Here is a 12,510-nt window from a genome sequence, read left to right as displayed (position 1 = left end):
AAAATTCAATCTAAGTACTCCATCTTTAATGTGGCTGATAATAGTTATAACCCACATTGGATGACAAATCTGAACTAGAAAAATGCAGGTGCAGGATGTTCGGAGAAAAAAAAGGGAAGCAGCGAAATTGACCTGACACTTTTCTTTCAGAGATATTTTCAGAATATTTCCACAGCACACAGAAATGCTTTCACGTGTCCCCCGTCCATTTCGTGTACACCGACAAAATGAAGGCACAGATTAATGAAAAGAGCATGACTGAGATTAGTCTGTATACACACAGCTTACTATAGGACTCCTTTAATATGATTCAATAACTCTCAGGTGGCTCATTTTTAACTGAAATACTTTCATCACTTTTTTTACTGCAACTGCATTTAGTGCCAGATAAGAAAAATACCCAATGTGCCAGTTCAAACATTGTCTTGAAAGAAGAGGCAGAAATTAAGTTAGTAAAACTGGTCTCTGGGGGCAAAAAACAAAAACAAAAAAGGGGGGAAACAGTGACAGGGCCGTCCAGTTAGCCACTCTAATGGAACCTACAATGCTCCACACTCAATATGTGCGTTGGGTCTTTAATGAGAACCTATTCCTGACGGGCTGTCTGCTCCTTGAAGCCCTCCTGTCACTCTGTCTGCTCTCGGGGCAGATAGGGAGGGTGCGTGTGATTGTATGCAGCAAATCATAGCACCAAGTTCTGAGCAGCTCCTTCGCCCCTTCAGAGAGAAGGGGACAGTGACAATGGTTGTTGACAGAGGAGAAGGTCCAAGCTTATGCCCTTTCTTTACGCTTCAGTTTGGAGGACTTCTTGACGGTGCCGTTCTTGTTGAGCAGCTTCAGCACTTTCTCCTTGTGGTCGAGCACTTTCATCATGGTGTCTCTGGCCTCGGTGACCTGGTCCATCACCAGCTTACAGCGCTGCATGTTACCCTGAGGACAGAGGCAGAAACACCTTCTGTTAAAAGCAATGTGTGGGTAAAGACAGCGATTGAGGCAGAGGGCAGCTTTTGTCAAGTACTAGCAGGACTCCTAATCTGCATCAGTGTCACAAAAAAGTATAGAAAAACTTTCAACAAAACTTTATTTGTCTTAGTTGTAAAATAAAGTCAATATCATGCTGCTCCACTGTTTGTCAAAACTACAAAACCAATAAAACCAGAGTAGAAGGTCTGAGATTATGGTCCATCTACTTACTAGAGGTGTGAATCAGCAAAGGCCCAACGATAAGATTTTATCCCGATATTTCAGTCACAATACGATATTATTGCAATTTGAAGCATTTTGCGATATGGTGAGAATCACAACACAATATATTGCGATTTACCTGTTTAATTGCATTTTGAGTCCACAAAATTAAATTCAATCAACAATTGTTTTGTCAGATAAGAGAAAATTCTCAGTCTATTCATCTCACTTCAGTTTTTTTATTTCTCCACAGTGAGAGTCAGATCCACAGACTGACCAACAAAGGATTCAGTCAAACTGAACTGAACTGCCATCAAACATGTATGTATGGACGACAACAACTACAGCATTTTCTCAAACTTTCCTCAACTTTAAAGCTTCACTGCTCTTTCGACAACTTACCGACAGGGTATCCTGACACAGATGCCTATATATTCCTTAGATCTTCTAGTTTCATATGATACCAGTATCTCCAGTATATTCCTAAAAGTGAGCCTGCTACGGCCTCCGGGAAAAAACAGCGAAAATACTGATAGCCCACTAAATACCAATAGAAAAACTTTCAATAAAACTTTATTTGTCTTAGTTGTAAAATAAAGTCAATATCATGCTGCTCCACTGTTTGTCAAAACTACAAAAACACTTCAACCAGAGTAGATGGTCTGAGATTACGGTCCATCTACTTACTCATATTCTGAAGGTGGTCTTAAACACATGTTCACCACTGCTGCCTTAATTGTTTCCACTTTGTTGTAAATAGAGGTTGAAAAAAATATAAATAGTTCATTATTTATAGCATGTGGAGCCCCATTTTCCCCAATGTTGGTAACAAGTATGGGAACTCTGAAAATGTTGTAGATACAGACTCAATTTTCTCATTCTCCAGAATGACTTCCTTTCTTTGTGACTCATGGCATTATAACTGTGCTACACTGCACAAAGCACATTTGAGTTCCAGCCATGATTGTGCAGTAAAAAAAAAATACACTCGGAAGTCCTGGGGTTAGAGGATTGACTAAATTTCCCTTTCCTTTTATTCCATATAACTAATGTTGATAAGCAATGACTGCAAACAACTGAGTAAAACTGAAGTGTTTTCTGCATTAACAACCGTACCTGTATGAGCTCATTGATTCGGTGAAGGTCATCATCGGAGCCTGCTCTCTTCTTAGGAATCAAGCCCTCTTGAAGGGTGGAGAGGCGGCTGTATACATCATGCTCCAAACTCGACTACAGATTAAGTATCAAACACACAGAGTTAACAGAACTCAAATCAACAAATGAGATAGTGCACAATAATTATCTTTCTCTCTGCAGTCAGTATAACTAAAAGACACCAGTGGACACCAATGGACAGAGGAAAGTGTTCAATCAGTTTCAAAAGTTGTCTGTCGTCACCTTATTTTGGTCTATAAATGTGGTCAAGTTGTTGCAATCATTTAATTTAAACCAGTTTCGTGGTATATACATGTGCATTTCAATAAATTAGAATATCATAGAAAAGTTTATTTATGTCAGTAATTCAATTCAAAAAGTGAAAATAACACATTATATAGATCCATTACACACAGAATGAAACATTTCATGTCTCTTCCAATTATAAGTATTATGGCTTACATTTAATGAAGACCTAAAATTCAGGGTCTCAAAAAATGTGATTACAAAACACCAATTTCAAAAAGTAGTTTAATCTGGAAATGTTGGCCTCTGAAAAGTATGTCCATCTATATGCACTCAATACTTGGTTGGAGCTATTTCACTTGAATTACTGGAAATGATATTCCATGATATTCTAATGTATTGAGATGCACCTGTGTGTCTTGTAGTCATAATGTTGCCAGAAGTTCAATCTTAATTTATCTCCAACATAAAGACAAAGCTGTAACATTTCTGTCCATCCAGCCACATACCTAAGAGAGACCTGTATGGATAAATCAATATGTACTGTTGTTTGGAACAATAAAAACTAAAGTTATAAAAAAAAAAAAAAAAAAAAAGGATAAACAGTACTACAGAGTTATATTGTTACAGGTCTGAGTCCAGCACTCACCAACTGCCTGAGCTGTGCAGCACACAGGTGAATTTTCCAGCCTTGTGCTCTGCAGGCCACTCCTCTCTGGTTGGCCATATCCTGTAAGTTGCCCTTCTTCTCCTCTGCGAGAACAGCAAAGGAGTGTTATTAAATTGAAAACACTGCCATTATTCCTTCTCACTCACTGTATAAAATATAGGCATTTTTTGCCTGGGAGCAGGAAGCCACTGACCTTTGACCCGGATGTCGCTGTACCTCTGGAAGTGGTGGTAGGCAGCTTTCCAGGGGTTCCGGTAGTGCCGCAGAAGAGTGACAGGTGGCCGTGGCCTGACTGGTACATAACGAACTCCTTCCTCATCTGGAAGACAAAAACAAGAGATTACAAACATTGTCGTCATCATCATTACTGCGACAATGGATTTTATTTAATTACATACCAACGTATTCCCTTGGTGGAGATTCGCGCCTCTCAGCCCTGCCAGTGATGGGCCTTCCTGGGGCCTTCTCCTCGTCTGTGCTGTTGGTCTCTACCATCTCGCTCTCCTCTGTGGAAATAACATGCTGCTGCTTGCGGGGCTTCTTTCTCGGTGAGGCGCCAGGGATCAGATCTCCTGTGGTAGGAGCACTCAGGGTTGAGGCCTGGCTGGTGAGGGCTGGGGCTGAAGACAAGTTTGCATTGGGGTCTGAGGGGAGGAGATAAACACATTGTTTACTTACATGCATATTTTGGCTTCCTTATATTCATAATTTTAAAGAGAATTTTAGATTGAGCACTGACTCCTCACCTGGCTGAGATGTGTCCATCTGCTCCACCTCCTGCTTAATTTTCAAATCTGGACATGCGGAGCTGGCAGCACACGCAGCAGTGCTGCTGGCTGCCGGCTGAGTGGGGGAGGCCACAGTGTTAGCCATTGAAGCAGGGACAGGGGGAGTTACAGCCATGGCTGCTGGCAGGGCTGAGAGGACAGAGGAGGGCTGGGAGGGAGGCACGGGCCCTGGCGTGGCGAGCATGGTGGGGATGGCTTGGGCGAGGTGCTGGGCATTTGAGGACACGGCCTGCTGCTCTCCTCCCTGAGAAGGCAGTGCCTCGACTGTAGCCATGACAGGAGGGGCCACTGCCATGTGCACCTCAGCTTTGGGCTTCATGCTGAGAGAGGAATCCAAAATGACAAGTTACACACTCACATCAGCATTTCTAATGTCATGATCTAATGATGCGAACACGGATGTTACTGATGTGATGGATGTTGACGGAGCCTCACCCTGCTGGTCGGGGAGATCCTGCTCCCCTCACACCGCTGTCCATTCTGCCAGCACCTTGTTCACTGGGCTGTGCGGGGATCAGGTTCTTACGGACGCAACTGAAACACAAAAGAGAAACCCTGTTGCCATTCTGTTTGAACTTCACAAGTTTCTGTCAAACTTAATTTGGAGAATTTAAAACCGACAGTCAACCTGCTATAAAGGGACTATGTGCCCCTACAAAGCTTGTTCTGTGGTGCTGGTTAGCTGGTTTATTAAATTAATTTGGAGTTACTCAACAAATAAGAGAAACTCTCTAGAAATTAGGTGTTTTTTGTTTTAGTCACTTTTATTATCGAGCCTCTTCAAACAATTCCATCTTTATTGAATGAGATTGAAAAAAGCAATTTAAGACACGTTTGAGCTGTTGGGATAGTTTGCTGCATATTACTAGGGGTATTCCAGATGGCTTACTGTCTCATACGCTGGTGTTCTACTCACCTTTCACCTGCAGGCTTTTTGCGGAGGATGCTGGGTCTAGGGGAGGAGACCAGAGTTGGGGCTCCTCCAACTCCTCCCTGGGCGTGTGCCTGCACCATGGTGGCAACTGGCTGGGTGGTGCTGAATGTGCTGCTGATGGGGCTAGCTACAAAGCCATCAGCCAACACAACTCCTAAAGAAAAAGAATAACATGCGTTACAAACAGCCCACAACTCAGAGAAGCAGTCATCAATACCATGTTAGTTTTTACTGGGGCAGTACCAAATTTGCATTTACCAGGTTTTGCGTCGGACTGCGCTTGTTGTTGCTGCTGCTGCTGAGTGACTATCGGTGCCTGCTGTAGTCCTTGTGTACCAATTGGTGCAGACGTGTGCAGACCTTGCACTCCTATCGGGGCTGGCTGAATGCCCTGCGCAGTGATAGGAGCTGGCTGGATGCCTTGGGTGCTGATTTGTGCAGATGGGAGACCGATCCGATCCACTGCCATCAACTGCATGTGGTTAAGATGGACAGTGGTCGCCACGCCTACTCCAGCTTGGGTGGGCAGTGCTGAACTTGGAGCTTGAGGAGTAACTTATTGAGAGAAAAAATGAAGTTAAAATGAGATCCATGTGCTGCCAAGTTACAGGTTTAACCCTCAGGTTTCACATTTCATATTCAAAGTACATAATTCTGCATATTTTGTCAACATTTTGTCACAGTCAAAGCTAATAATAAAGGTATTATTACACCACTGGAGTTATCTGTGACTCTTGGTTAGCTGGGCTTACCAGGATACTGGCGGATGGTAGATACAGAGCTGCTGATGGGGGTGTAGGTGTGTGTCAGAGGATATGACGAAGAGTACGCTGGCAGGAAATACTGAAACTGGACAGGCACAGAAGGCCTTCAAAAGAGAACATACAAGATTAATCCAACACTCTGGGTCATCTGAATAAAATATCTGGATTCCTGAGGTTAATACACATTGATTATGACCTAAAATTCAGTCTCTCAAAAAAAAAAAAAAGAATGTTACAAAATACCAATTTTAAAAAGTATGTATAATATGATAATAATATGAAAAGTATGTCAGTCTATATGCACTCAATACTTGGTTGGGCCGATTTGACTTGAACTACTGGAAATGGACTTTCCATCATATTCTAATGTATTGAGATGCACCTGTAAACCCTGTAAGTGTTTGTGGCAGGTAAAAGAAACACAAATAGATAGCAACTGAGAATATGGACAACTAATGGATACACATTGTTATTTATTAGTTAACAACATTACGTGCTTACCTGTTGTCACTTCTTGCTTCCATTGTGACGGGGTTAGGAGATGACCGATGGCCTGGGATTGGGATGAGGTTGGTTCGCTCTCCGGGGTAGTCGGGTTGCACACGGGATGAAGAGTGGGCGATGGGCTGAGGGACCACTTTAGCTAAAAAAAACACCATAGAATGGTTCAGAGAATGTTGTTTTGAAATACACTTTTCAACAATAAATTGTTATTAAGAAAACACCTTCTGCTTGTAAGGCATACAACAGTGTTGCAACCAAAGAGAACACACAGCCAACTTACCAACAGGGATGGCAGAGGTGGTCACTGCTGTAGCATGAGAGGAGTGCGAGGCCATCGTCATGGTGACAATAGTGTTACTGGTCATTTGGGTGTGTGGCACAGAGCCTAAATATATAAGGATAAATGATCAGCTGTGTAAAAAAAAATAACTGCACAGTTTCACTTGTGTTTCTTTCATCTAACATCACAATGTTTTGTGATATTGATATGGAAAGAATGAATACCTATTGTGGTGGTTGATGGCACAGTGTTAGTGGCAACAATCGGTGCCACAGTTGCTGCAGCTACTGGTGTGACAGGACTGAAGATGGGCTTCTGTGGGGAACAAAAGGCTTCAGTTCAGTCATTGTATTAAATAACGTTCCATTATTTTTGTAGGCAGCCAACGAGAAGCAGTAACCTGTGTCATGGTGTGCGGAGGCTGAGGCTTTTGAGCTCCAATTGCAGGGTGAGACGGCAGCGTTATCCGTGTGGCGGTGTCACGGGACGTCTGAGACCTCTGAATACTGACAGTGGCAGGAGGGGGGTGAATGGTCAGCCCTGGGCGCCTGGAAAATAAACGACTGGCCTTTTTAGTGCATCAAATCAGGCACAGACATGGTTTGATTAAAGTCCAAAGGGAATGGTCTAGAACATGTCTCCATGTTACAGGTTTCAACACATGCAATGTGACGACTGTGTTTTTCGGGGAAAATTAGGTAATTCAGTAGGGGTTGGCTCACATGGAAACACTTTATTCATAGAATACATATCAAGTGAGTGAATGATCTAACATGTCATAACTTTATGTATCTTTACATGAATAAGGGGGGGTCCTTATATTGCAGCCCTCCTGTTCTTCGCTTATTTTCAGGTTGTGGTCCACAATGACTAGCAGGGCCTGATTTCTTCTCTGGTTGTCCAATAAATTGATCAGGAATAACTGCAATAGATGTTTCGCTGGGAATGCAGAGCCTGCACTCAGCAATTAACTTAAATTAGAGTTATTTATGCATGTCAGACAGACTCCTCTCACTTCCATCTTTGTGGTCTCTGAACCGTTGTTGAGAGACCCCTGGTTTCTCAAGGCTAACTCTATTAGCTTTAGCTTGGCTTGTAGTGGCTAATTAGCATTTACAGTCAGACAACTATGGGGTGCAGAATGGTCAGGAGACGTTGAGATAGCAGTGCCTTAAACAGATGCTTTATTAACACTGCCCATACCAACCGAAAAGTCTGCGCTTCACTGTGTCTGCTGCACCTGGCAGTTACTCTTCTTTACACAAAACAACGAATAGCTGTTACTACATTAAGAGGACAACAGATGAATAAAGTTTTCCATATGGTCACACAGTGGGCAGTTTAAGCAATCAACACAAACAGTTTTGTTTTTCTTTGCCGTTAAACTCCTTGTTGTTAAATTAAAAAGTGGCTTTCTCATTATTCATGTGCTTACAGATATAGCATCTTGACTTACTAATAAAGTCTGAGGACTGCTACTTACCCATGTGCCACCTCTGCAGAGTGTGTGACTGATGGGTTGATAACTGGGGACTGAGTTCTAGTTGCTGAAATGGGAGCGACCACAGTTGGAAGCACGGCTGTAGACGTTGTTACAGCTGGGCGGGACTGTGGACAATAGGAGGAAGACACAGTTAGACACGATGTTTATAAAGGTACACACAATATCAACACTTCTGTAGGTCAAAGTAGATCTACTGCTACCTGAATAGTCTGGTGGATGATGTGCTGCACTGTGGGCTGGCCGGGGCCCCCACTTGCTCCGGTGGCTGGCCGCAGGACAGTTTTAGAGCTGGACATAACAGCTGCTGCAGCAGCCCCTACAGGGAAAGAAATAGACTCATGTAGAGAAGTGCACTTCTACAAATGAACAACTACTATTTCAAAGACAAGCGAACATCAAGCCTGGCATAGTGATCTTATTACATCATGCATACCTCGGGGTAAATGGGATGTGAAGGTCTGGGGAGGGACCGCAGGGGTCCCGATCTGCAGTGCAGGTGCACTGCCCCTAATGATCTGAATGTTTGCTGGCATCAGGTGGTGTAGGTTGCTTGAGTGACCCTGAAACACAATAAAAGCAAGCCGCAACTTTAGTCAACAGCAGGAAAGACACAAAAACATACACTAACAGCCAGCTTACAGTGCACCCACCTGCTGACCACTGATAGTTGCCACAGGAATAGATGGGGTTGGAGCAATACTGCTCTCTATGGTGACAGTAATGTGACCAGGCACCTTGGGGGGTATTGGGATATGACCCTGGTTGGAAGCTGGTGCTGGGGCAATAAGACGACTAGGCATAGGTGACTTCAGGACAGCCTAAAAAAACAAAAAATTCTAGTTTTAAGCCCTGAAGGGTGTTAAAACAGTGCTAGAAAGTCAAACAGTGTGAAAAACCATCTGAATCCAAAGCAGTTTCAGGGTGTTTTTTGTCCAGTCACAAATTGTTTGGTCACATGACATTCTCTCAGGAGCGTAGAATGTAATGCAAATAGTTTATGATTATAAACATTTTTAAATGTATTTCTATTGTGACATAAAGCAGAACAAAACCCTGTTGATTAAATATCACAACTTCAACCTTAGATTTGTTTACTCTTCCTACAGGAAGCACTCGTCATAAATGATTAATTCAACAATGACAATCGTTTCTATTGATGATAATTGTTATGATTTTAATGATTTTTATAAAGAAAACATGCTTTTTCCAACACGCTGGCAGGTTGTAGGATTCAGAGGGTTAACTAACCCAAAAAATTGCAATATGAAACTATATGCAGCTGTAAATCTCTGTTAAATCTTTATAAAGTAATTGAAAGGTTAGACACTTTGCACATGACCAGTATCCTGAATAAATGTTATTTGTGAGCCAGTAATTTAGCACAATAATTAGCTATTATTAAGTCCTTCCAGTTTAAGCACCTTGAGAACAATTTGACTTGAAAATGACTATCCAAGAATAAAATTAATACATCAATATATCTTTTTAGAATAACGTAATTCCAGGTTAATTATGTCACCTGCATGATTTAAAACATCAAGTTACAGATAAGTAGTAAGATGAGTAATAATCACCTTCATCTGTCCTTCAGTGAGCACTGCGGGCTGGCCCTGTGGGAGGTGGACTGAGGGGGCTGGTACAGTCACAGGTGTACCAGGCTGAATGGGCACCGCTTGGGGAGCTTGTGGCTGGCCTAGCGTCTGTACTTGTGGGTAAGGTCTGACCACCATGGTCTCCTGCTTGTCATCTCTGAACGCCAATGTTCCCCCGCCCCCAGCAGGTGGATGATCCTGCTGCCCATGGTCAGCATCTCGACTGCTGTCAACTTCTGCACCAGCTAAGGAAAAATAGTTTTATTAAATATATAACAAGTGTATTCCTCGCCATATCGTCACCCTGTTAAAATGATCGCCTAACTCATTTTTTTCAAGCTTTGCAGGAACACAAAAAACTTCACCAAAAGTGTAACATATGACATTTATTGATCATTTCACTCAAAAAGGATGTAACAAAGGATGGCTATTGGCATAGTAATAACACTGTGTGTAAATTATGTAACTTAAGAGAAATAAATGACTAAGGCAATTTTTTGAACATGCATTTGTGACTTAAGCAAGATATGGTAACACTTTATTTTGAAGGTGTCTACATAAGAGTCACACAAGCCTGTCAGAATCATGACATGACAAGTTTCATGAGCATTAATGTTACTTCAAAGTGTCATTAATGTTCATGACACATCCCATGTCATGTTTACGATACGCTCATGTCACACTTATGTAGACACCTTACAGTAAAGTGTTACCAATATTAGTGTCAACAATAAAACACTGATAAACTAAAATGATAACTAAACAATCTCCCTCTAGCTCTTCTTTGCTCAGTTCTTATCTGATGCCCATGAATGTGGCAAATTGTCAAAGAAGTGTTGATCTTAAAGGGGTAAAATCACATGATCTGATCAACTGAGGATGTAGGCGATTTTATCATAGGTGGCTGGCGTCATGAGATCATTTAGGCAAAAAACAACAAAAAACAATGTTGACAAAAAATGACATAGGCGATTATTTTAACAGTGTGACGATATATGAAATATCCTACAAGTAATTTTACTGACAATAAGTTACCTGATGGATTTGACGGCTGATTGATAGACACCAGGTTTCCGGTAGTAGGGATCTGAGGTGCTCCTCCGCTGGAAGCAGGCAGCCCGTGTCGGGGGAATTGCTGGGAGCTCATTTTTAGCGAATTATGACCTAAAATAGTCAAGATCGAAGATTAATTCCAGTACGTACATAAGACATCGTTAATGTGTAAAATCAGTTAACAATGGAATTCCAATGCCGGTTACAACAATAAAAGGCACCAGTATTAACCCTTTGCGGGCGGCGCGGGGACATAAACAGGCTAACGTAGCGCTGCGGAGTACCATGGTAACAAGCTGATAGCATTAACGTTAACCAAATTGATAAAAAAGGATGCCGTTTTAAAGGCACTTTAACATGAAATACAAGACAGAAATATTTTTGTGGACCTTTGTTTACCGTTATGTGGCCAATATCATATGACAAAACTGCTCGACAACAACTGTCGTTGCTGATCAAATATCAAGTTTACCTTTAATCCTATACACGACTTTTCGATTGGCTAAGTCAAAACGACCAAACGCGATTTCTGCTCAGTCAAATAAAGCTTCCCGCAGTCACTTATTTTGCTCCGGTAACCTTAAAACTAAAAAGCTACCTTGTTAGCCAGCTACCTTAGCTAGCAGCAGGCTAACATTACAATCGCTAACCCTGCTGCCGCCTGGTTTTCCTGCGAAACCAGGAACTTTCTAAAGGGTACAGCAGCGAAAAGCTTCTAAGGCTAAACAAACAAAAACGTCTCTACATGTGTGCAGAATTTACCGTATCGCGGTGGTACTAGGCAATGGTCGTTTTGTGGATTACAATTTTTTCCATTCGTCTTTTCTTTTTTCCAACAAGTAAGCCGGAAGAACGCTAGGAAGAACCGGACCTCCCCTTTTCTGTCCACCAATCAGAGAAGAGAGTCTCACATCGCTGACCAATCAGAGTCCCGAAAGTGTTCTGACCAACCTAAACCTACAGCAAAGGGGAGGGGGGGCTCTCGGGGGACCGCTACTGCTCCACCAGTCACATGGGAAACGGAGGCAGCCGAGTTAGCTCTGGAGCTAACTCTGCTAGCACTGTCAGCTGGCTGTGTGAGGAAAACTACAACATTATCACAATATCTTAACTGTCGCTGTACATAGGCCAGTGGTGGAAGTAGTTATCTCATGCTTTATTCAAGTTAAACTAAAAAGTAAGTACTTTGAGCCACAGCCATTAGCCGCCAATAGGCGTATTAAAGAGTTTATAGTATGCGTAACCGGAGCAACCCAATGGAATGCCACCGAGAAGTGTCGTTTGTTGATGCACCATGCTTCGGCTTGCTTCGGCTGGTTTCGGCTGTCACGTGACCACTCTCCCCTCGGGTGGTCGGGGTCCCTCCGGAGTCCAGACTATGGTCCAGAATCTCCCGCTTCTGCTCCGGAGTCACATGGGAAACGGAACTCTGCTAGCACTGTCAGCTGGCTGTGTGAAGAAAACTACAACATTATCATAATATCTTAACTGTCGCTGTACATAGGCCAGTGGTGGAAGTAGTTATCTCATGCTTTATTTAAGTTAAACTAAAAAAAATAAAAAAAATAAAATGACGAATAAAACCCTGCAATCAAAAATACTTTAAAAAAGTAGACAATATAAGCAAAATGTACAAAGTATAACAATTGAATGCCATGTTCCTAACTGGGCTTCACAACATATCGTCACACTGTTAAAATAATCGCCTAAGTCATTTTTTGTCAAAATTGTTGTTTTTTTTGCCTAAATCATCTCCTCATGACGCCGGCCACATGGTAAAATCACTTACATCCTCAGTTGATCAGATCATGTGATTTTACCCCTTTAAGATAATG

General features: G+C 42.2%; 1 protein-coding gene across 2 annotated transcripts; it reads right to left on the bottom strand.

Annotated features, from left to right (window-relative positions):
* On the bottom strand, positions 1-11,926 carry sap130a (Sin3A-associated protein a). 2 transcript variants are annotated; one of them, XM_059341782.1, is made up of 21 exons: positions 11,438-11,926; positions 10,658-10,786; positions 9,605-9,867; positions 8,681-8,848; positions 8,464-8,590; positions 8,231-8,346; positions 8,010-8,134; positions 6,927-7,074; positions 6,751-6,841; positions 6,527-6,631; positions 6,244-6,385; positions 5,731-5,846; positions 5,237-5,533; positions 4,961-5,132; positions 4,480-4,578; positions 4,003-4,364; positions 3,655-3,900; positions 3,450-3,575; positions 3,236-3,339; positions 2,302-2,415; positions 1-930 (listed from the first exon to the last, which is right to left on the bottom strand). In XM_059341782.1, the coding sequence occupies exons 2-21, from the start codon at positions 10,767-10,769 to the stop codon at positions 772-774; spliced, it is 3,192 nt and encodes a 1,063-aa protein (XP_059197765.1). In that variant the 5' UTR covers positions 10,770-10,786; positions 11,438-11,926; the 3' UTR covers positions 1-771. The 2 variants fall into 2 exon arrangements, with proteins under 2 accessions (XP_059197765.1, XP_059197766.1); XM_059341783.1 differs by lacking the exon at positions 11,438-11,926 and adding an exon at positions 11,148-11,348.
* Positions 11,927-12,510: the final 584 nt, after the last annotated feature.

Source organism: Centropristis striata, chromosome 9, assembly GCF_030273125.1.
Source record: "Centropristis striata isolate RG_2023a ecotype Rhode Island chromosome 9, C.striata_1.0, whole genome shotgun sequence".
NCBI lineage: Eukaryota > Metazoa > Chordata > Actinopteri > Perciformes > Serranidae > Centropristis > Centropristis striata.
This window is presented reverse-complemented; position numbering and strand designations above follow the sequence as displayed.

Bases quoted from the DNA above. Each gene is read 5' to 3' on its own strand.
- sap130a (XM_059341782.1), bottom strand. From the start codon at position 10,769: ATGAGCTCCCAGCAATTCCCCCGACACGGGCTGCCTGCTTCCAGCGGA. The intron at 8,135-8,230 runs GTAGCAGTAGAT...TATTGTCCACAG, and splicing joins TCATCCACCAGACTATTCAG to TCCCGCCCAGCTGTAACAAC. The intron at 6,632-6,750 runs GTATTCATTCTT...TTATATATTTAG, and splicing joins GCCATCAACCACCACAATAG to GCTCTGTGCCACACACCCAA.